The sequence below is a fragment of the Alosa alosa genome, chromosome 5 (genome assembly GCF_017589495.1).
Source record: "Alosa alosa isolate M-15738 ecotype Scorff River chromosome 5, AALO_Geno_1.1, whole genome shotgun sequence".
In the NCBI taxonomy this organism is placed as follows: domain Eukaryota; kingdom Metazoa; phylum Chordata; class Actinopteri; order Clupeiformes; family Clupeidae; genus Alosa; species Alosa alosa.
In genome coordinates this window covers 27,784,021-27,809,342 of record NC_063193.1, presented here as the reverse complement: position 1 = coordinate 27,809,342, position 25,322 = coordinate 27,784,021, and the positions used below count along the sequence as shown (strand labels likewise).

At 43.1% G+C, this 25,322-nt stretch overlaps 2 protein-coding genes across 2 annotated transcripts in view; both read right to left on the bottom strand.

The window, feature by feature from the left end:
- Nucleotides 1–7,343: 7,343 nt before the first annotated feature.
- adora2aa (adenosine A2a receptor a) lies at nt 7,344–15,342 on the bottom strand. Its single transcript, XM_048243830.1, has 3 exons — nt 15,188–15,342; nt 13,112–13,831; nt 7,344–8,284 (listed from the first exon to the last, which is right to left on the bottom strand). The coding sequence occupies exons 2-3, from the start codon at nt 13,444–13,446 to the stop codon at nt 7,363–7,365; spliced, it is 1,257 nt and encodes a 418-aa protein (XP_048099787.1). The 5' UTR covers nt 13,447–13,831; nt 15,188–15,342; the 3' UTR covers nt 7,344–7,362.
- A 462-nt stretch (nt 15,343–15,804) lies between these two features.
- Nucleotides 15,805–25,322, bottom strand: part of specc1la (sperm antigen with calponin homology and coiled-coil domains 1-like a) — a 40,137-nt gene continuing 30,619 nt past the window's right edge. Inside the window, exons 18-20 of the mRNA XM_048244542.1 lie at nt 22,841–22,957; nt 21,641–21,700; nt 15,805–21,386 (exon numbers count right to left, since the gene is read on the bottom strand). Of these exons, the coding sequence (XP_048100499.1) occupies nt 21,297–21,386; nt 21,641–21,700; nt 22,841–22,957 (267 nt within the window). The 3' untranslated portion in view covers nt 15,805–21,296. The remainder of the gene's footprint in view (nt 21,387–21,640; nt 21,701–22,840; nt 22,958–25,322) is intronic.

The window sequence follows — 25,322 nt, the reverse complement described above, 5'->3', positions numbered from 1 at the left end:
TCTGTCGCTCTATTCCCATGCCTCTATTCATCCACTCCGGGTTGCCGGTTACCGAGGGTCCCCGGCCAGTAGGCACGGCTGAAGTGCCCTTGAGCAAGGCACCTAACCCCTTCACTGCTCCCCGAGCGCCGCTGTTGTTGCAGGCAGCTCACTGCGCCGGGATTAGTGTGTGCTTCACCTCACTGTGTGTTCACTATGTGCTGAGTGTGTTTCACTAATTCACGGATTGGGATAAATGCAGAGACCAAATTTCCCTCACGGGATCAAAAGAGTATATATACTTATACTTATACCCCATGTGGGAATAACGGAGTTGCCCAGTTGTGGGCTTGTCGACACGTTGTAGTTCATTTGTAGTCCATGTGGACTTTCATGTCCAACCATTTTAATGTGAACTTACGAATTTCCCATTTTTGTCCCTTGAAATCTGCATATCCTTCTTTAACAAGTGTCTTACACCATATGTTTAATTTATACAGTTGTTTATGAATAGTGAGCGTATGTTTTAACCTTTGTTGTGGCGTCCATGTTTTTCACACATTCCGACAGCAAAGCACATGGAAAAAATGCAATGTGCAACTCACAGGGGGCGGCCCCTAATATTCCCAGGTGGCATGAACGCACCATTTGATCAGTCTTCAGAATCAGAACAACCTTAATGATGTGGGTTTTATGAACATTCTAACACATGATTCCGTTCCGCAACAATTCAAGGTTCTAAAATTCTACGTTGATATTCTTTAGAACGTTCACCTTAATCTCCTGTGACTTGAAGTCCTGACTTGAAAGTGGGGGTACGGGCAGCATCCGAATGTAAATGCACAACACTTTGTTTTTACTTCAAAGTCCTACCATCTCCCTCTGCTTCGACACATGTAGTCTTTGACCTCAACAGGACTAATATGAGCAGTCCCAGAGAGCCTTGGAGTCAGAACCTGCCTCAGGATACCTAACCTCAGCCAGCTGCAGGTGGTGGCCGGTGTAGGATGGAGTTAAAGGGGGCCCTGAGGAGCGCCCCGTTGGCTGGGTTAAGGTTAATGCACACCTAGCCAACTTCAAAGCACACATTTGGCCCCATCATGACATTCTAAAGTGCATCGTCACTCGTCAAAAGTCTATTCAAATTTAGTAGGATGTCCAGTTCACATTGGGAGGGGTTTCGTTATCAAACGTGGAATGCATGGCGCAACATAACAGACCTCTCAAGACTCACGCATTGAGCGTGAGACACACGCATTTCAATGACTTCACACGCTCAAACATGGCATTTCTCACTCCAAGAAATTATTAACTAGCCCGCACAGAAATTTCTAAGGGCTATAGTTTTACAAACGTGTCACACAACGTTCCTGTCTGTGCGCTCATTCAGCTCAGAGAGCTGCTGTTCAGTTACTAACCTATCGGCCAATCAGAAAATAGGATTTCTCAACCAATCAGGAAATAGTTTTGTTTTGGTGTGGGTCCGCAACGTGGAGACTGCTGGTCCGCGGAGTCGTGGAGTGAAATTAGGCCCGGTGCTTCGTCTGATAATTTGCTGCGCAGTTGATCAAGAGACCGCGGACCGACAAAAAAAGAAAACAAACGTTTCTGCTATCGATGTCATTAAACATGGAGCCATACAATAAAGTGGTGGTATGAGCGTTCATTCAATGCAGGCGTCTGCGAGAGAGAAACTGAAACTAATCGATAACGTTGGTATCAAAGCTCCGCTTCAACCTGTTGAATGCTATTTAATTGTTTAACGACACTTAATAGAACAACGTTGATTTTTGGAACTTCCATAGAAACAGAGCAGAGACTATAATACATTGTATAGCACTGAGTATTGTATAGTCAAATTTGAATATAACGTGACCAAAAGCTATTGTAGCCTTCTTTCTATCTGTTAAAGATCAACAGATCAGTGATTTACGCCTATCTGCTCGCCAAAAAAGCTGGTATTGTGTTTCCTGAATCCTTACATTCAGGCATTCAAATTAAACTTCATTAAAAACATGTATTTTTTTCTCCATTTCCTACCAATGTATGATGCTTGCATGAAGGAAACATCCCAAAACAATAGCACCCATATAATTGTTGCTGTTGTTTTGAGAAGTATTTCTTTTCTTATGCAAGCATCATGCAACCATGCAAAAGCAATGAAACTAATTATATCTTACATTAGTAAAGCAGTCCTCTGATGTGCATGTCACAAAACATTTAAGTGAAAGTGCATGTATAACAATATAGGCATAATGATTGTGATAATGATAATGACAATTTGATTTGGAGGGAGTGGGGTTGGGTACGTGTAGATGAGCCCTATGACCCCAAAGTCTGCCATGACTGGGCCTCAGGTCAAAGAAGTTTGAGAAAGGCTGGTCTACAGAATCTGCATCAGATTGAGGTTTGCAGTGATGCGCCTGAAGGCACGGGTTGAGGACCCAGTCAGTTACGTCACAATATGCACATTTATTTAAATTCATACCTAATCACCATGACCAAAATTTTTTTTTTTTTACTTTGAATCTTGAAAAAAAAAATATTGACCTACCTACCGACCCATTTATTTATTTATTTATTTTTTGGCTGTTACTGCAAACAAGAATATTTTTAAGGATGGCCTCATGACTGTGAAAATGGCTGACATTGAACCACAGTGCTTTAAATGTAGTATCAGTCATCAAGGCATCAAAATCTGCCACAAACACTTGCAACACACAACATCACTCATAAAACACACACACACACACACACACACGGACAGAACCACCACTGTTCAAGAGACCATTTTGGGGCTAAATGTGCTTTTTCTCATTTGGTTGTTTTCTGTTTGTTTAGAGCAGAATGACCCACTGCTGTTCAAAGGGCCCATTTGGGTGAAATTATTATTATAATGTATGTTATATTATTTATTATTATTTACTATAGGGTTCTAGAATAAATAAATGTTTGAAATAATGGAATTTGTGCTCTCTCATGAATTCTGGGTCGATGGGACATGGGGAGGGTGGGTCTGTTGACCTAGGGGAGGGGGCGTGGCGCCACGAGTAGTTCAAGCAGACGTAGGACTTTCATGTACTTTGATCAGGGGGAGGGGGCGTGGCACTGTGCCAATACCACGCCCCTACCCCCTGAGAAACAAAGTCTCACTCCTTGCAAACTTCAAAACTTGAGAGCCCTGCGCAACAAGGTGTTCGTAGGTTTTTTAATCAGGCATATGGGTGTGTTTGGGGCGTAACATCATTTTAAACCAATGAGAATGACATCTGTCATTCCCTTTAACGGCGCAAAGCGCGATATGTCTAATAAATGCATCGGTATTTTGGCATTCAATGGCGCATTTGAAGGAGGCTGCTTGCGAGACCGTATGGAATAGTCATTCTTAAACCATGCTTTACTAAAACCTAGCATAGCCTTCACGCATTTCCACTCGTCTATTATTTGAACTAATTGGCAAAGTGAAACTAACTTCACCAAGGAGTCAGTCAACGACAAGACAGATATATGCAGTTACTTTCACTATTGACTGACAATGGGTTACTACCGAAAACATAGGCTGGAAAAAGCAACACTTACCCTAATATTGCTCAAATGACTGAATAAAACAACATTTATCCTGCAGAGGAGTTGCTTATATCTCGTGACAGTGCGTCTTCAGCTGTGCTCCATACGTGTCTGTCGCCTCTCCCCTAATCACTTTTAACCGTCATTACCAATTTGCAAATGATGGTGAATAACTACTCATCATGAGATGTACAGTTTATTCTAATTATCAGAGGTGGAAAAAGTATGAAAATATTGTACTCAAGTAAAAGTACCAATACCTTGATAAAATATTACTCAAGTACAAGTTAAAATACCAATCTGAAAATGTACTCAAGTAAAAGTAAAAAGTAGTTAATTTAAAATGTACTTTAAGTAAAAGTTACTTAGTTACTTTTTTTTTTTTTTTTTTTTTTTGGGGGGTACCAGAACAACCAGTTTTACCAGAGACTTTCTAATGAGGAGATACAGCACTTAAAAAAATCCTCCATAGTAATGCATGGGGTTAGTTTGTAACAGTTGTCTACACATATCACAACCCTTCCGCGGCAAAACGTTGACATGTGAATACATTGAGCCAATCATGTGGTGTGTTGTAAAATACATTGAGCCAATCATGTGGTGTGCTGTGAAGACATCGTGCCAATCATCTGTTGTGATCTCGCTGCTGGAGCAAGGTTGGTGTCGTGAAGCCTTACGCACACGCATTTCTGCCGAAATAGATGCACGATAAGCGCCCAAAAAGTGTTGCAATATGGCCGCCGAGTAGAGGTACTTGCCTGATAAGGATGTTGAGAAATGGAGATCTATGTGAAAAATCACCTCCTTTAAGTTCTTTAAGTTCGAGCAGTAGTTGATTTTCAAAGTTAGTTGCACTCATCCTTGGGTCGCTTTGCAGTGAACAGTAATCCAGCACAACTGAAAAGCCCCTCACAGGCAGCTGAGGCAGACAGGCCATATTGAGTTGCAGAGAGTTGTTTTTATATTTGGAAACGAGCAGAAGGATCAGCAGATTAAAGGGCGTCAAACTAGGGGGGGGAAGTGGGAAGTATAGGGCAATGGAGGAGAGGGCCCTTGAAAAGTGGAATACAGGGGGCACAACATTTTCATCAGGCATTAGTAATAACTCAGGTAATCCACACATAAAAACTCCATAAGTAGAGTCATGTGTAATGAAGTGGAATAACACAGGGAAAAAGTATTGAACACGCTAAGAAACAGCACTAAGGCAAGGAAAAGGAAGGAACGAGCTGGAATCTGTAAGTAGTTAGAGAGTAGTTATCCTTTCTATCTGTGCAAATTAATATAAGCTTGGTTAGTAGCCTACATATTGATGGGCTATAAAAAGGTTTTTCATTACCAAGGTGTCACACAAGAAACATTTCATGATGGATAAAAGCAAAAAGCTCTCCCAAGACCTTTGCAACCTTATTGTTGCAAAACATATCAATGAAACTGGTTACAGATGCATTTCAAAACTTCAGAATCTTCCAGTAAGCAGCATGGGAGCCATTATCTTCAAGTGGAAGAAACATCACTGCATCATCAACCGGCACAGGATCTCCTCGCAATATTTCTGACCAGGGAGTCAGAAGGATAGTCAATTCCAAGAGCCAAGGACCACTCGGAGAAAGCTCCAGAAAGACTTGAAGGCAGCCAATTCAATTAAATTCAATTAAACAGTTCTGGAAGTAATCTGGAACTAAAGATCAGGATTCACAAGAGGGACCCCTGGAATCTGTTTAGAACAATGGACCAAAATCACACCTGATACTGCGACTAATAAGTTTTGTCATACAGGAAATGTCTTGAAGCTGTCTTTACAAACAAAGGCTTTTCCACAAAGTTTTGAAGAAATTTCAGTAGGCACGTTCAATACTTTTTTCCTGTGTCATTCCACTTTAATACACAAAACTCTTATGTTTGGATTTTTTATAAGTGTGTTAATATAATGTGTGGTGAAAATTTTGAATAGACTCACTGGAAGTTTAGGCCAATTACTGAAAAAGAAAAATTAAGCGTTCAATACTTATTTCCACCATATATTTATTTTACCTGAATATTTTAACTTCCAAATTAAATGTAAAAATGAATGTCAGACGAAATGTAAAGTTTGACTGACTGGATTTTGTATACAAAAACATAGTGAAAACTGTCTAAGGTCACTCTCACTCTCCCTTGCTAAAGAGCTAAATGGTTTAGTCCGCCTGCACATTCATAAGGTAGTCTATCTTTTGTTTATTTAGTTGAGCATCGCTAGTAGTGGACCGCTAATTGTTGTGCTGCTGGTACAATGTCTTTCCCCAAGAAAGCCAAGTCAGGTTACTAAAAACAAAGGCCAAAACAGGAAAAAGAGAGACATCAAAATGAGGGGAAACAACTGCTAATAAACTTCTTTCCAAAGAAAGGTGGGCACAAACGTCAAAACACGAAATCCCATGGTGTTTGCTTGAATATCTCCGCAATCATTGGTGCTAAAACGAACTGAGACAACCCATTGGAATAGCAGAAAATACACTTTCATAGGTTAGGCTAATCTGATGCATCTCGTGATCCAGCTCCATCTCTTTCAGAAAGACTGCATGGCGCCAGCTTGATTCATGTCCTGTTGTAGGCTACATGCTGATCATTATCACTAGGCTAGTGGTTTAGGGCGCGATTTTTTTTTTTCTCTCCCTTTCTGTTTTCGTTAGTCTTAACTTTTTTTTTTTTTTTTTTTTTTTACTCAAGTAACGGATGGGACTTTTGATGTAGCGAAGTACAATACTTCACTCAAAAAGTAATCAAGTACAATTTAAAATACCGATTTTATAAACTACTTAAAAAATACAAAATACACAGAAAAACTACTCAATACAGTAACGTGAGTAAATGTATTTCGTTACTTTCCACCTCTGCTAATTATGTTTCCCATTGTACTCGTGCAATTTGTAATGCTTTGCATGGACGTGCGCTGGTGTGCGTTCATGAATGATAGAAGGATGGTGCGTGCACCTGCCAATATGACTGTTGACATGCGCTCTTAAAATAGCAAATTAACAACTCGCCATTGACTTCTGACCAGGTTTAGGTGGTGTATGCGATGGCGATTTTTTAGACAACGCCAGGCCCCTCCCTAGGTTGTTAATTGCCACACCCCTGGGCGCAATGTTTAAAAAATAAACGTGCAAAATACCGAATTAAACTTTGCGCGGGTGGAAAACGAACTTTACACCATGCGCTGGTGCCCAAAATACAGCTCATTGTGATGCCGACAGTCTGTTGAGTCTCGTTGGGTCACGTTGTATTGCCTGTGTGGGAGGAACGAAGTTGCACTACTATGCATACGGTGATGACTGCCCACTGTCAACTAGCACATTGCCTACATTAAAACGTAAACATAGCAGTTCTAGCTTACAATTTCCACACTATTCTTGCTCACTAAAGGCAGTGCATCATATACTTCTAATCAAGAATGTGTTTGATAATAACAACATACTGTAAGTTGCAAATGACGGGCATTATCAATCATGAGTCTTTTGGTTGTGGAAGCTGAGGGGAAAAAAGGTGTAAGAGTGTCAATAGATCCAGTCATCCAGGCAAAACACTACCAGGATTGTATCTGCTTACAGGAATATTGGGTGATTACTCTGTGCTTCTCAGGAACAATAGGCAAGCTAGACGGCCAGTTAGAGCAAGCCGTTTCCCACTGGCTCCAAACCAGTCAATGGAGGTCCGTCTGTGTTTTGGCGGAGCTGCAAACACCGCACTGACAGGAGCTACAAATGCTCATCGACTAACCAGATGTTATTAGATGTCTGCCTTGGTCTGCGGTCCCTATTCAGGTCAGGGTTATGGTTAGGTGTAGGGGTGGAGCTGGAGGATGCCCTGAGTGGGGGGAAGAGCACCGCCCTGTCTGCTGTTCCTGGACTGCAGCAACATGCTGGCTTGTGTAGCTCCGCTGGCAGGGGCCATGAGGGGAGGCCAGTGTGGGCCGGGCTCTGTCCAGGGCTGGTCTGGGTCAGGTCTAGCACCCTCTGCTGGCTCAGTGCTTTCACAGCTGCTGCTGCTGCTGCTGCGCTCCACGTAGAGGTCACGGCCGTTGACTTTCAGGCTGCAGGTGTCAGCGACGCTGGTGCGGGTCGACGCCCGTGTGCTGCCATCGCTCATGCTCGGCAGAGGCTCGCAGCAGCCCAGGACGTGGTGGCGGACGATCCGACGGAAGGTGTGGCGGAACTCCCGTATGCGGTAGGCGTAGATGAAGGGGTTGATCACCGAGTTGGCGTGGGAGAGGAGGATGGCGATGTACATGACAAGGTCGGGGGCGTGCGCGCACTGCGGGCAGAACAGCGTGAAGCAGTTGATGATGTGCAGCGGGAGCCAACATACGGCAAACAGACCCACGATGATGGCCAAAGACTTGGCCGCCTGGACCTCCCTCTGCAGCGTGGAGCGAGACCTGTGCTCGCACGAAACCGCCTTCTGCTCGATGCACTTGAGCTGGCGCCGGGCCGCCATGAAGATGCACAGGTAAATGCCTAGCATGAGGAGCAGGGGTACCAGCACACAGGCAAAGAAGTTGAAGTAGACCATGTAGTCCATCACCACCACCTCCTCAAACAGGCAGTGCATCATGCCTTCCGAGCAGCTGGAGTTGGCGGCCATCTCGGAGTTCACTTTGTGCCAACCCAGCATTGGCGTGAGGCCAATGACCACCGAGAGGACCCAGCACACGGCGATGATGCCTTTGGCGCGCTGCCCCGTCACCAGGCTGTTGTACCTGCAGACAGAGGAGAGGAGATGGCAGCAATCAGCAAGGCTACAGAGGACTGATTGGGATGCTACTGTAGATTCTACAAGGGGCTCTGTCCTAGAAAACAACTAGTCTGAGATAGGGATGTGCCACATTGTGGCACAACAACACAGCATTGCAAAAAAACATTGTCAAACCACAATATCATCAATATCACAATATGATTCATTCTTACGATATGGATGAATTATCACAATATATATAATATTGTTTATTGTGATAATTCTTCCATATCTTAAGAGTTAGTAATATCACATTATTAATGATATTGTGGAATTAAAATCTCTTTTTTATATATATTTCATATGCATTTTAGTACATGTAACATTTGCATAACTGTGCGTATAAACTGTTCTTTATTTCAACTGAACACATCTATTTAGATATATGACAACATAATGGGTTAACATGTCCTTGATTTTAGAAATAAATACTGATACTTAAACATTGTAGTACATTTGAATTTTTTTCAATATATTTTTCATATGGTTATCTCGCCATTTCTCATCAGAATATTGAGATACGCCATATCGCCCCAATTTTGACTTGCAATTGCTGAGCCCACAGCATCACACAGTAGTGAAGGTGATGCTAGAGGCTGTTGATTAGCCTCTCTGATTCTGTTGTCCAGTCTTACACAGATGTTGCTGGCGGCATGACGTTACGGGGTTGGAACTAGTCCAGTCCGATGTCCAATGGAACATCTTGCTAGTGCATTTTTCTGCTGTGGCGCTTTTCTGGGAACCTGGAGTCACTCTGAGGACATTGAGCAAACAAGACTGAATATTCTTGTCTCCCGCCACTTCTTTTAATCATCAGGATGAAGTCAATGATGATTTTCTCATGCAAGAACACAAGAACTGGATTGGTGTAAAAAGCCAACCAACATGGCTGACACAAGGGGGGCAGCCGTGGACTACTGGTTAGGACTTCAAACTTGAAACCGAAGGGTTGCCAGTTCGATCCCCGACCAGTATACGAAAAATGTGGGTGGGGGAAGTGGTTGAGCACTGCTCTCCCATGCCCACATCCATGGCTGTGTGTGCTTCACCTCACTGTGTGCTCACTGTGTGCTCACTGTGTTCACTAATTCATGGATGGGATAAATGAAGAGACCAAATTCCTTGTATACGCAAGTCTACTTGGCCTAGAAACCTGACTTACATTTACAAGCCATTCGGGACATAACCTAGCCTATAGGGTCCATAGTACACTGGTGACGGAACCTACACTTTTACTTTCAAAGACAGCACACAGACAGAATTAATGGGCAGCTTTCAAATTTGCAAAATATTGCATAGGAGAGTAAAAATGTGCTCCTTAAATCTGCAAGGAGCAGGTCTCATCGGTATAATAAAAGTACGGAATGCTGTCTGAAATGTCAGTGCTGGAGCGAGAGCGGCTATTTTCAGCCAGCCTTCTGCTCTGCTCTCGGTGTGGGAGTCCAGCTGAGGCCGGTGGCCTGCTGCAGTCACATTCTCAGGATGTTAAAGTTCAGAAAGAAACACTGAGAAAACAACGGCAGGCCACAGGGACACACTCGGTCACGCTGATGGGAGACACAGACTCTCTCTCTCTCTCTCTCTCTCTCTCTCTCTCTCTCTCTCTCTCTGTAGATAGCCTGGCTTAAAGCCAGACTCACGATTGGAATACTTTTCTAACACTAGCATGGTGACGGGTGTAGGCTATGCGTTACTTCCTACTTCGCCTAAACTTTACAAATTGCTGAATTTATGGTGTATCAGACTTGTATCTCCCTGAAAGGAGATCTAGATGAGCGTGGCCAGGTTAATCTGTAGTCCTGATGGGAAGATGCTAAGAGATGCTATCTGTAGAAGTGTAACGGTGGTAGCATAGTGGGGGAGCACCTATGTTCCCAGGACCCTATGTTCCCAGGGTCCATGATCCCGTTAGATTTTCTGCTAACACACAGTGACTGAATCTCAATAACTTTGTGAGGGCTTACGGTGGTCCTATAATGAAATTGTGAAGTAGACTGGAGTAAACCCAGCCTGATCTGCCGCCCGGCGATTTTATTTTCAATCTTAAAAGGTTGAGCTTGGTCTGGTGATAGCGAGACAAAGTGTGAAGTGCATGAGGGCTCACTCGTACACCTTTCTGTGCCCTTTCCATAAGTAAGCCATTTATGCCTGGCAGCTATAGCTGTTGCTAAGCAATTGAGCTTGTTAGGTGATAAGGGTAACAATGTTAATAAGAGGAACGGGACAGCACCTGTGATCTATCATTAAACTGGCAACACCAAAATGTGTTGTCAATGTTTACTGATGTTTTTCGAACTTCCGCCTTCCTCTGGATAACCATAACCCTGTACTTCACATCACAATGCTATTTTTTTTGTGTGATTAATACAACATAAAAATAAAGAAAAGGAGAAAAAAATACATAAAATAACCAAAAGGGCAGATCAGACAATAGGTAGCAAAAAAGTTAACAAAGTACATCATATTTATAAAGCAATCGTTTCAATGCATGCGTTTTCAATCGAGTGTTTTTAATAGATATCTGTAACAATGCTATGAATTATTGTTAATTCTTTTTTGAGTAAAAGTCAGTACAGATGCCAAATTACAGAAAGGATACAGAAAGGGTGTGAACGAGCCCTCGTGTACTTTACAATTTCACTGTGGGACAGCCCTAAAGCCCTCACAAAGTTAGCGGGAACACGCATCAAAATCTGTGAGTGTGTGAAGGATAAATCGAGATTCACCGACTCTGTCTGTAGAAACACGATGGGAAGATGCTAAGAGATGCTATCTGTAGAAGTGTAACGGTGGTAGCATAGTGGGGAGCACCTATGTTCCCAGGACCCTATGTTCCCAGGGTCCATGATCCCGTTAGATTTTCTGCTAACACACAGTGACTGAATCTCAATAACTTTGTGAGGGCTTACGGTGGTCCTATAATGAAATTGTGAAGTAGACTGGGTAAACCCAGCCTGATCTGCCGCCGGCGATTTTATTTTTCAATCTTAAAAGGTTGAGCTTGGTCTGGTGATAGCGAGACAAAGTGTGAAGTGCATGAGGGCTCACTCGTACACCTTTCTGTGCCCTTTCCATAAGTCGCCATTTATGCCTGGCAGCTATAGCTGTTGCTAAGCAATTGAGCTTGTTAGGTGATAAGGGTAACAATGTTAATAAGAGGAACGGGACAGCACCTGTGATCTATCATTAAACTGGCAACACCAAAAATGTGTTGTCAATGTTTACTGATGTTTTTCGAGCTTCCCGCCTTCCTCTGGATAACCATAACCCTGTACTTCACATCACAATGCTATTTTTTTTGTGTGATTAATACAACATAAAAATAAAGAAAAGGAGAAAAAAATACATAAAATAACCAAAAGGGCAGATCAGACAATAGGTAGCAAAAAAGTTAACAAGTACATCATATTTATAAAGCAATCGTTTCAATCGCACGTTTTCAATCGAGTGTTTTTAATAGATATCTGTAACAATGCTATGAATTATTGTTAATTCTTTTGAGTAAAGTCAGTACAGATGCCAAATTACAGAAAGGATACAGAAAGGGTGTGAACGAGCCCTCGTGTACTTTACAATTTCACTGTGGGACAGCCCTAAAGCCCTCACAAAGAAGGGAACACGATCAAAAATCTGTGAGTGTGTGAAGGATAAATCGAGATTCACCGACTCTGTCTGTAGAAGCACGATGAGAAGATGTTAAGAGAGATGCTATCTGTAGAGGCCATCTGGGATGGTCATTGACGGGCATGTCCAGCATGGGACTCTGCACCGTGGGAATCACCACAGACATGGAGACTGGACGTCCCCATAGGACTCAAGGACCCTTATGTCCACCCAGAAATAGTAGCACGGCATTAATGCTCCAATCACTGAGCTGTGCCTCTTCAATAAGCACAAAACAAAGGTCTCGTGTACACTAGAAAATCTGGGAACAGACTCAAGCACAGACCTGTTTCGTCATGCCACGAACCCATAAATAACACTCTCTCAACTAATGATAGTTAGTACTTTACTGCATGTCAACCTGCTAGACCCTAAGAAACCCTCTTGGCTTTTGAAGCGCTAATGGTGACAGGAGTTGACCTCACCCCCTTAACCATCAACATGTTCTACAGGGCACACTGGGTTTGCTCACTCACTTGCTCTGGTGCCACCTAGGGCCTGTGTGACATGGCACAGAAAGAGACCTCAGGCTCACATATCTGTGATCTGTCACTTGTGCAGGGCTTCAGGCATGCGTGCAACTACACACGTGTGTGCGTTTGTGGCTGTGTATGTGTGTGACTGCATATCTGAGTGTACACTGTGTGTGTGTGTGTGTATCTATTCTCGGATTATGTCTGTGGCTGTGTGTTCTGTACCTGTGTGTGTGCATGTATGTGGGGCTGTGTTCTGTCCCTATGTGTGCCTGTGTGTGCCTGTGTGTGTGTGTGTGTGTGTGTTTGTGTTCTGTTAGTTCTGTACCTGTGTGTGTGTGTGTGATTGGGGCTCCAGGTTCTATACTGTTTGTGTGTGTGTTCTGCCCCCATGTGTGCCTGTGTGTGTGGGGTGTGTGTGTGCCTGTGGGCTGTGTCGATAGCGATGGCCTCTGTGTGTGTGTGTGTGTCTGTGTGTGTCTGTGTGTTCTGTTTGTATTATGTGTGTGTGTTCTGCCCCTATGTGTGCCTCTGTTTGTGTGTGTGTGTTCTGAGTGTACACACTGTCTGTGTGTTCTGCCCCTATGTGTGCCTCTGTTTGTGTGTGTGTGTTCTGCCCCTATGTGTGTGTGTGTGTGTGTGTGTGTGTGTCTCGCCTGAGTGGGATCTTGATGGCGATGTAGCGGTCGATAGCGATGGCCAGGAGGCTGAAGATGGAGCTCTGTGTGAGCACGAGCACAAAGCACACGATGAACAGGCAGGCGTAGAAGTTGGAACAGAAGCCCGTGCTGATGGCGATGGAGAAGGGGATGGCCAGGACGCCCACCGCTATGTCCGCCACCGCCAGCGACACCACGAAGAAGTTGGTGATGCTTTGCAGGTTGCTGTTGAGCGCCACGGCCCAGCAGACCAGCAGGTTGCCCAGCACAGAGAACAGGGCGATCAGGAGCTCCAGCAGGATGTAGAGCACAGAGGAGGCATCAATCGGCATGGTGAGGGTCACACGGCAACCATCACCCCAGCAACCCAACACCAGAGGCCTGCCCAGCCAAGCATCAACCTCAGCCAGGCGTTTAGCCCCCAGGCAGCCCTAACAGGAGGATGAGCTGTGACCAGACTCTGAGCCACCTCACGCTACACGGGCTGGTTAGAATCCAGACAAACAGTTGCTCAAAAGTCTCCCATTCCTAATCCACATTTACTTCCTGAAGAGAACATTGATGTATTCCTATTGGTGCTGATGGAGTCATCTCCACCCACACTGAAGAGAACGCGCGTTCATACTCAACACCGATGGGGTCTCCAACCTCCGCGGACTCACTCCACTCCACTCCAGCGGTCTCAGATCACATGACACTCAGCGGCAGGCAGGAGGTCTATGAGTGGACAGAGCAATCACACAAAGAATAAAGAAACAAAAAACATTGTCAACATAGTCAATTTCTTTTTTTAATGATGTCGTATGATGTTTATTGACCAATGATGACTGCACTTATCAATCTTCTATAGGGCTGAGAGACCTCAAGGTTACTTTGTTTCAACAAACAGTTCTATAAGGCCACAGGTGAACCCTTGGCCATTAATTACTTTGGGTTAATGTGTAAGTGAATCTAAATTATGCCAGCCAAAAGGTAAACATATCAGAGAACTATCCAATCAATTAGAGGAAGAGCAACTGCGTTATATACACAGAGGCCCATGTATTAATGTATAATCAAATAATGAGTTCACATGGTGCACCACCAGAGAATGTTATGTTTCCCCATATCAGGCTGAACAGATCTCCTCCTCCTCCTCATCTTTCCTTGGTCTCACACATAACAAAGTTCCACTGAGTCTGCTACAGTGAGGCACACAGAGTATTATCTGAGATAAAGCCTCTGGCATAGTAACTGGATTATAAATCATAACTAGCGTAACTCGGTGCTCTTCCTGTCGTGGGGCCACATGAAGCATGTGCAACAGGTTGATCTGCATTTGCATGCCTGTGACAGATGATGCTCCCTCCCTCCCCTCTCACACACTTATGGACAGAGGAGCGGGTTGTTGGCCCTGCATGTTCCCACGCAGTCAACCACACTCCCCCGAGGACAGCAGACTTTGACAATCCAACAGCTAAATTTAATCTGTATTAAATAAACCCACCTCATGGAAGGCTCATTTACACCACACCCTGATCAACTTTAAGTTGTAACCCCAACTTAAACATTTCTGTCCATAGGCTATAGTGAGAACATGACACACACACACACACACACACAAGCTTCTGGACAACACTGACCACATTGGTCACTAGTTGTTTCCTGTTAACTGTAGGCAAAAACACCTGCATTTAGGAACTAGGCAATAGCACTGAATGACAATACTTCCATAGGATACTATTCCTTAATCATCTGATATAGCCTACTGTAGGCCTACCAGGTTATACCAGGAAATAGGTATGTAGTGAATCTGACTAGGTTTTACAGATTTTCTTAACGGCTAAATTAAAAATATGAGCTGATGCAACTACACCATATGATTTCAAAATGTAGGACTGCATAATATTCAATTCTGGATAGGTCTATGGGCCACTAAAAAACAATAAAACCTGCAGGTCACATATATCTAGTCTAAAGAAGTCATGGCTGCTTGCAAAAAGTTATGGTAACTATTGTTAAAATAATAATAATAATAATAATAATAATAAAAAAGCTAATGTAGGCCTAAACATATTAAAGAATGCATCTCACCTCGAAATGAAGAACGGAAATACGCTTTTTAAAGTATTGAAAACAGCCGCAATGCTGGAAATTCCCCTTCAACTGGTTTGGTTAAATGTGATACAGCCAAACTGTCGTTTATTCATACACATGAACGCGACTCAAACTATCCGAAAAGCGACGGTAAAGTCACTAGATACCGACCATTTGGTGGATGCTGACGATCGGTGTGCGCTCTGCTTCTTTGGCCAGTCGTGAAGGACCACTTTGGCACAGTCAACCACCGCGCGCACAAGCAAACCACGGATACGCTCGTTTCCTCTTTACACGGGCGGGGACTGCGCTGTGAGGCAAGATCTGTCATGAGCTAGTGTCAGAATGCACAGTTGCACGAGTGCATCATTACTGACTTCGAATTATTTTTCTTTTAGATTATCATCTGCTCTATAGAAAACGGCATGGCTCAGCGGTTTAAGCGAAACAGGCTATCTGCAGTGGAAAATCAGGCTCTTGGCGCTGTGTCAAATGTATCGGTAACACATATCTTGGGATTGAACATTGAAACTCCTTTAAGACACAACACACAACATTGGCTTCTGCTTTCCTTAGACACAAACCAGATACAAACTTCAGCTTTGTTGGTGCAGTTTTTTAATATTGCTAACCAATATAAATATAGACATAATACACTCCATCAATAAACTGTCAGGGGTGGCTCCAAGTGACCTTGATAGTCAACAATACTTTTGCCCTCTTGATCATCAGCAAGGGACATTTGATCTATTCTTCAAAATAGATTTAATTATAAAAACAAACAAAACACATCATATGTAAAAGAGGAGTCTGTTCTTTTTCCTGAAGCAGAAGGCCATGAGGATGAAGGCTTAAAGGAAAGCATCAATTATTTCTGTGTGGCTGGAAGCCCAATGGCCATGCATCCAAGCGATGAGAGTGAAAGCATTGTGTCCACAACTCAGGTCAAAGTCTGGTCACTGTCAAAGTAATCAAACATTAAGGAAAAGGGGTCTTAGTTGATGTTGTCTAACATATTTATGAGAGAGCAACTACAGTACCTCTGGGTGGCCTGAAAGAGAATGGCATCTGTGTGTCTTGAGCATACATGGTAACATTTGTTTATGAGCTGCAGTACACACATTCAGAAGCACATTCACCATGCACGAGTCCAGCAACAGTTGATAACAGCCAAAGCTCCATAACTCCATTCATAAGATATGAGGTTGAAGGATACATACTTCCTTCATGCTTACCAAACAATAGGTCAGGGGTCTCCAACAGGTAGCTCCCCACCTGTTTTTAAGTAGCTCTCCAAAAAGTTTGAGGAAGATGTTCATAAATCTGATAACCCTTGGGAAACATTAAAAATTCCTTAAAATTCCTATGAAATCAAATTCACAGTATACAAAGAGAGAAGGTAAATGAGTTGAAAGGAACCTTTAAAAAGCATATAAATCTTATTCAGCGGTTTTGGGTGGAGATCAGCTATGTGAATACATAGCATGCTACTATAACACTATAAGACCCTCGGCCATGTCCATTTCCTCAAAGTAGCTCTCAGAGGAAAAAAAGCTCTCGGCCATGTCCATTTTGTCAAAGTAGCTCTCGGAGGAAAAAAGGTTGGCGACCCCTGCAATAGATCTTGTACGAATTTGGTGCATAATTGCTCGATTGTTTTTGCATTTATTTTTGGCAGGCTGTCTTTGCTATCAGGTAAAGTTAAATGAGACAACAAAATCTGCATTCTGTTAAATGTTTTGACAGACTGTGACACTGTTCACCTCACATCCGACTACTCAGCCTCACTATGCAGTTTAAGAGTATGTGAAATGTAAGGTAATGTTAAGTATAAGTGACTTCCATTACCATTAAGGATAGTAACCTTAGCCTGGTAAAATGCAACGCAAGCAGGAAGATTTTGTATTTCAGCAATGGTCATGTAATGAGGATGAAGTACGTAAAGTGTGAGTATTAACTTGAGTAACTGGCATAGCTCTTCCTTTCACAGCATGTAAATAACGATGATGGCACCTTCACTGAGCAGAATGAATTATCAACTTGGCATGTGTTGACACATAGCATTTAAGAAGTGACAACTCCAGCCAGCCACAGGACAGCAGTATGTCATTCAGAACACAACTGGCTTCCACACTGCACACTTCCAGAACAACGGCAGCTTTGTTTGGGTGCCGGAGAGAATCAGAGCTGAGACAGAGACTACCTCATTTAGACAAATGCCCAACCTAGCTTCAGGTCTAGATAACGAGCTATTCTTTAGTCTACGGGGCATGCTCAGATGATCAGGGGCAGCTAGAAGCCAGTGATGGTCTTTAACATACACGCATACACCTCCATGGCGTCTGAAGGAAACTGATATTTAATGAAAAAGTGTGACTGTGGTCATAAAACATTGTTGGGCACCATGCTCAAACACACATGAATACACAGAGGTCATGAGGTCACAAGGTCAAGGTCACAAGAATGTCTCAGGGGTGAAGCATTAAGGCACAAGTACACAAGAGCAAAAATGCAAATAGCATGTCTCTCACTGATTTAAACTGTCCACACACGGACAACCTGGCAAGTTGGCCTAGCCAACATGGCCCCACAGGAATATTCTCATGAAATTCACACAAAGAAATGAGGAAATGAAACCTGACTTTTATCTCAGCTAACTAAAAAGGCCTGCTTTTTAGTGACCAGTCATGGAAAAGGAGTGTCCTATACAAAAACATGAAGGAATTATTCCTGAAACCTTAATCAAGATGCGAGTCAAGAGGTTCAGAAAGCAAAGGTGAAATAACACATGGTGGAATGCCTTTCAGAGAGAAGAGGTGTGCAGGCAGAAGTGTACATGATTGTTTTACAATTGTTTTACACTGACTCTTAGGATGATTAGGGTACTGCACAAGCTGTAGAGTTAGCTATACTGGGTGCCTGGTTAAAAAAGTTAGCTATACTGGGTGCCTGGCTAATAGTTAGCTATACTTGGTGCCTGGCTAAAAGGATGCTTAGAGTGTGGCATGCGTAACAGTGTTAAATACAGTTCATAAAAAAAGTTTATGGACCTGACATTTCTGAAAAACTCCATAAATATGACCTAATGTATTCAGGTCTTCATTTAAATCATCCAAATTACTGGAAGAAGCCAAAATGAATTTGTATTCACAAAAATGTGTTATTTTTGACATAGCTGAGGCTAGCTGGAATTCTTGTGTGCAGAGGAAAATGCCAAAATTCCTCCTAGTCCTAACTGGTGTGACATTGATCAACAAATTGTGCGATTGTTCAAGTTGTTTACACACCCTTTCCCACCAAGGGCATTTACTGTTGACTTATTGGTTACTTTTTGGTCAACATTTTTTGTGAATAATTATTCTACTGCTAACAAAACTATTCTAATGTAATGTACAATGTACAAAATTTACGTCAAATTTATGCAGATTTCCAGGAATCCCAAAGATAAAACTTTCTTGCATCACTGTATGCTGGGCGATTGGCCTTATGCCTCATTCCATTTGTCTGCAGAGTTGTTCAGTCGGTCAGAGTTGTTTCCCGAGTTATTAAACGAAAGTTGCAAATTGAACATCCCCTGAAGTTGCATCCCGACTCGCTGGCTCTTTCGAGCCCAGAGTACCAAAATTTGAAATTCCAAAATGGCTGCGCCCATTAATGAGAACGTAGATATGCACTGTTTATTAGCAGTTCTGTTTTTGTCTCATTTAATCAGTCATAGAAACAATAGTGTCCAATCTCTATCTGTTGCTATGATGTTCGTTTGTGTAAATGTGTGCTATATCTGGTAACAACTGCTAACACCAGACCATTGCTAAACGATAGCATTTTATTCTCACGACTTTGTTGACATCTGGAACGCAACCAGCCTCGGTTTTTACACGGATGTGACATTCCGAATCACTACTCGTGTTACAAGACAACTGGAATGCGGCATTAGAGTGCTTAGGATGTTGTGTAAGTTACGCTGGGTAAATGTCCCTCCTTCATGCATAACAGGCTCATAGTCTGTGATGGATCTACTGAATACTGAGTGGACAGATACTCATTTTACCTTAACACTACGAGAATGAGTATCAGAGTGTGATCTGAGGCACCTTTAACCTGTTGAGGAGTACGGTCACAAATATGTGATTAGAATGTTCGCGAACCGAGAGTTCCGCATTCTGATGCGACAATTACCCAGAGATTTCCCCCATAAACTGTCTAAAGAACACTGAAACTGTAGATCTTTGCGTAGAATTCTAGAAGGAACCAGGAAAATAATTCACTCCTCAACAGGTTTAAAATGAGCACATCAGTGTTACCCAAGGCACCTTAAATATGCACTTCACTATTTCATTCATTAGTGTTACTGTTCATTGAAGGTGTGCATGATAGGCACTGGAATGTAGTCAAAGGCTTAACAGGCTAAAGTCAGTCTCTCTCCTTCAAAATAAGCCAGCTCCAGTTTGTGCTCAAAATACAAACGAGTACAAATCCACTAAATGATGCTCCTGTGCACAGGAAGCCTTTTAGAGTTCCATATAGTGCAGTGCTGTGTCCTGATGAAAGCAGAGCTTTGTATTGTGCTGCATATGCAGACTGAGCTGTACGCAGGTGTTCTTCACGCTCCTGTGACGGCCACAGGTGAACGCGAGATCCCCTTCAGATGGGCCCGGTGTTCTATTCCACGTCGGCCAACTTCCCTCCGCAGTCGCGGCAGAGCTGACTGCCGCATCCACCATGGAGCTTAGAGCTTAGCTTAGGGTTAAAGTCATACTGGCAACTTCACAGTAACGTCTCAGAAGTCCCAGGCCTTCCACATTGAAGGACCTGATCTGCAGCTGAATGGGTTTGAGTTAGGGCTTCCATGCAGCGGAATGGGTTAAGGTGAGGGCCCCCCTGGTCACGGCATCAATGTAACCTGCCTTGTGTTCAACAGCGCGGCTCAGCCCTGCACTCGAGCCAGCTGGTACGTAGCTGTGCAGTATGTACGCTGTGTAAACCTCCATCCCGACGCCTTAAGAGACATGCTAGTAAGAGAGCTAGCAGCCTGGGCTTTTAGCTCGATTGCAAGCACACTCGACTCCCGATCCGAGGTGCTGCTGTTTGCGGGTTCGAGTGCAGGGCTGAACTGCGCGGTTCAACACAACTCAGGTTATGGGTTTGGGTTAAGGCCCCCATGTAGCTGAATGGGTTAGGGCCCCTATGTAGCTGAATGGGTTTGGGTTAAGGCCCCTATGTAGCTGAATGGGTTAGGGCCCTATGTAGCTGAATGGGTTTGGGTTAAGGCTCCTATGTAGCTGAATGGGTTAGGGCCCCTATGTAGCTGAATGGGTTAGGGCCCCTGTGTAGCTGAATGGGTTTGGGTTAAGGCTCCTATGTAGCTGAATGGGTTAGGGCCCCTATGTAGCTGAATGGGTTTGGGTTAAGGCCCCTATGTAGCTGAATGGGTTAGGGCCCCTAAGTAGCTGAATGGGTTAGGGCCCCTGTGTAGCTGAATGGGTTAGGGCCCCTGTGTAGCTGAATGGGTCGGGTTTAGGGCCCCTATGTAGCTGAATGGGTTAGGGCCCCTATGTAGCTGAATGGGTTAGGGCCCCTGTGTAGCTGAATGGGTCGGGTTTAGGGCCCCTGTGCAGGAGCTTCCAGTGTGTTTGTTGGGGGTTACACTGAGGAACTCAGGAGTTCAAGAGATGCAGGGGAGTTGAAGCTGGAGTTGCTATTTTGGGGTAATGAGGTGTTGAGGTTCTGGATAGTTGATCTGTTGATGTGATAAGGTGGTGGGGTTCAAGAGAGATGGTCTGTTGGGGTTCTAGAGAGATGGTCTGTTGGGGTTCTAGAGAGATGGGTCTGTTGGGGTTCTTAGAGAGATGGTCTGTTGGGGTTCTTCGGAGATGGTCTGTTGGGGTTCTAGAGAGATGGGTCTCTTGGGGTTCTTAGAAGATGGTCTGTTGGGGTTCTTCAGATCTGATGTGTAGGGGTAACACTGTGTTGGTGCTGTGCAGGGGACTGCAGAGGTAAACCTGGGAACTGGTACATGTTGTGTCTATTTGGTTCAGCGAGGTCAGCGGACATGGACAGACAGCGGACTGTAGTTTCTATGGAGACGTGAAGGAGGAAGGTAAGCTTATGTCTCAAAGTATTTGTAGATGGCTGTGACGTAGGTCATAACACTCTGCCAGTCCGGTCGCTCCGTGTGAACCATCTCATTAATATCCTACATGAGAGAGAGAGAGAGAGAGAGAGAGAGAGAGAGAGAGAGAGAGAGAGAGTAAATGAGTTATTCAGATACAGACAAAGAAAGGGAGACAAACATCTCAGACAGAAAGAGAGAGAAAGAAAAAAAAAAAAGAGAGAGAGAGAGAGAGAGAGAGAGAGAGAGAGAGAGAGAGAGAGAGAGAGAGAGATAGATAGATAGAGATAGATAGATAGATAGATAGATAGAGATACACAGATACTTGAGTAATTTACCAGAGTGGACTTGATGCCCACACTCTCTGCTGCCTGGAAGGCTAAGGTGAGGTTCCGTCTCTAAACAAGACACACAAACACAGAGTCAGTTACACCATTATGATGACAATAGCACAAAGTAACAAAACTTGAAATTAATTCTAATTATGTTATGCACTAACAACGAAAACAGTAGGATTCTACAATGAAAAACACACAAACATACACAGACACGACAAAAAACGTGTGTAATGCAAACACAAGTTTATCAGGTTAATGACATTTTAATTTAAATAGTCTTATCAAATGACTAAGTGAATTTCCATATTCTTTTGCACTTTATCTTCACAGACAAATTCAACCTGGCAACATTGTGATTCTGTATGTGCAGCAGGGATGTGTTGGTCTTCAGTCTGTATGATATAAGCACTGGAGCACTATACTTCTCACAGGAAGACTGATTATCTTCACAGGGAGACTGATTAGCTTCTCTTAACACTTATCATTCTCTTCAATCAGCAGCTTCAATGTGCCCTGCACCAGTGGTTCTTAACTGGTCTGGCTTTGAGACCCACAATTTCCAATGTTCATTTAGTCGCGACCCATATATTTTTTTTCCGCTGTCAGGCCAATGAATACGCTGAGCTACATGGTAGGACACTCAAAGTGCCTGTAGGCCTACTTGTTTGGAAAATGCTGATTTGCAGGTTTGTCTTTGACAGGGGTACTTAGTTTCCATGTAGCATTTTTGTTTTGAGGATTTCATGCTCTCATGTGCCAGCAATTCACTGCACACCACACACTGGGGTTTCAGTCTCATTTTATCCTCAATTTAAGTGAATCCATGTCCTACTTCAAATATTCAGGGTTGTAGCCTACTTCCGTATACCACTAAACTGATGTCTAATATAACCTGCCACATTAACATTGTCTATGTCCATGGCAATGACTGATATATGAATAAAGTCTTATAAAAATAAAGGTCCGATATTAGATCTGATAAAGTAGCATTTAAAATGGCTTTTTTTTTTTCACAAGCTCCGCGACCCACCCAGAACGGTTCCACAAACCACTTTTGGGTCCCGACCCACCAGTTAAGAACCACTGCCCTACACCACGAGCCGCCTCTGGATGCACGTGAACTCACACAGACACACACACACACACACACACACACACACACAGAACGTGAGTAGTGAGTAGCAGCCTGGTGGGCCTTGCCTTGTCCTGGCTGTTGAGCTCATGGTAGGGGATGTGTGCAGGCAGGTAGGTGTGGAGGACAGCGCAGAAAGCCAAGCCATCGTTCCAGCTGCTGCTGAAGTTAGTGATGTCAATGTTCTACACGCCAGGGGACCACCAGGGAGAGATGCAGGGGCAGCGATGGAAAGATGGACAGGCAAGAGACAGGCAAATAAAACAGTTACAATAGTCTCACAGGCAAACCAGTTTAAATAACATTACAGATAAATCAGTTTAAAGGCGCTCTGAGCGATGCTGGGTAACGTCACTTCTGTTGACGTTCAAACAAAACAGAAAGCTAGCTCGCTACTTCCTCACCCTCCCTCCCGTGCAATTGAAACTCTCCTAAACACGCATCTTGTTGGTGATTTGCAGTTTGTTATGTTTTTATGGGCAAGGTTTACCCAAGTTGTTTTGTGGCTGATTGGAGCCTGGGTTGTCCACAGAGATCGCATTTTTTTACAGTGTATTCAGGACATAGGCAGCTAGCGGATGGTGAGGTGATGTTTGCTGTAAGTGAGAAAAAAAAATGTAGCCTAAAAAACGTATGACATCGCTTAGAGCACCTTTAAATAACATAACAGAAAAAAAAAACTGTTTAAATGGCACCACAGATAAACCAGGTTAAATAACATCACAGATAAACCACCCTACTCCTGTTTGGCACCATGTACCTGAGCTGCCAATGCAGAGACTCACACTCAGGGGCGGACTGGGAACAAAAATTGGCCCTGGCATATTTGGCCCAAGCGGCCCTCAAATCAGTCAGGAACACCTAATTATATACAAAATCTTTGCATTACCCTTAAATATATGCATATATTTTCAACTGTCATGGAGCACTGAAAGTGATGTAGGCCTCATTGGTTATCTCTCTGACTGATCAGAGGTAGGCATGGAGCATACAGTATGATCTCCATATTCAAGTAGGCTAACAAGCAATTATTAAAGAAGAGTTTCTGCTTGAATTCAAAGTATCATTTCAAAATTCAATAGGCTACAATTAACAGCAGCACCAAAAATTACTGAAGCCTATGTGTAAAGAGTTAAATTACCCAGATTGTCTTAAGACATTAATGTAATTTATACCAGTTATCACTGTAGGACAACTGAAACAACACAAACAGGGCTGTTGCTGGAAATATTTTATTCCTGTAGGCTATACTACCTACCTACATTGCTGGTACATTTTGGAACAGTACAGCTACATGAACTAATTATCTTTAGTGTCTTCAGTAGCCTATCGTATAGGTTATATATACAGCTTAGTTGGCTTGTGCATGACGTGACGTTTAACCTACATTTCCGTCAGTCTACAGTCTTTTAGCCCTTCTTTACCATGATAACCCTTCCAAGATAGAACCCTTCTCTACTTTGAGAGACCAACCACCACTCATGCCATCGATGTTGAATTTTGGGCGTCTGACGTAAACTGATCAATCTGACCAACAATTAACGTAGATTTGAAACTATTTTGCTGTCCGGGTTTGCAAATCATTCATTTAGAAAATGTAGCTATTTGTTATTATAATCACAGCACGGCCTTACTATGTTATAGGCTACCATATCATTATATTATCGCAATTAACAAGTCATCATAATTATCATAGTCAGCATGGCATGCATGTCACAGCCTACCTGTTCCACCACTGAGTTCTTATCATGTAGCCTCAACTAGGCTCGCACTCTCCACCTGCTCACTGTCCCTTGCTTGCTTACATCGTTCAAACTCAACGAACTTCAACATGTTGCTGACATATGCTAGCCTACTTGCAATATTGTAATTTTGAAGCTTTTACATTGGGTTAATTTTGCACAATTGTCACTACCGGCACCCGCCGAAATTCTGTGTAGGCAACTTCGATAAACTTTTGATGCGCTCACAGAATCCTGGCTCTGAGCCAAAATGGGAGGGGTGGGGCCTGACGTGAGCTTTTATTGGACCAGTCCTGTGTAAGGGTGGGCGATATGGACAAAACATAATATCTCGATATTTTTTGTGATTTTGACGATAACGATAATTAGTCGATATCCTTTAAAAAAATGTTTTTGTTAAAGTCTGAGTTACTTTACAGCTCATTATTTATGAATAGCATCATTACAATAATAACCAATAACCTAACCTGTGACTTTTTAACCAAATCAACCAATGCATTGTCACTCTGACACATTTCCAATTCTGCCCCCACTTGTGTGTGTGGCAATGACATGGTCTAGCCAGCTACATTAGAGAAGATGAATAGGCCTAACAGTTTACCAAGAGAAAGTCTGAAGCTGAAGTTCCTTTCAAACCTTTACATAGGATTCAATGTAAAACTAAGAGCAGACCAACAGAGTAGCCTACATCTCAATTATTTCCTTCTATGTTTTGTTTTAGAGCAATCACGTAGGCTAGCATTCCAAGTTACAGAATAGAAACTAATGCGTTAGCTTATGGCTAATGTAAATGAGAAATCCCATAGAG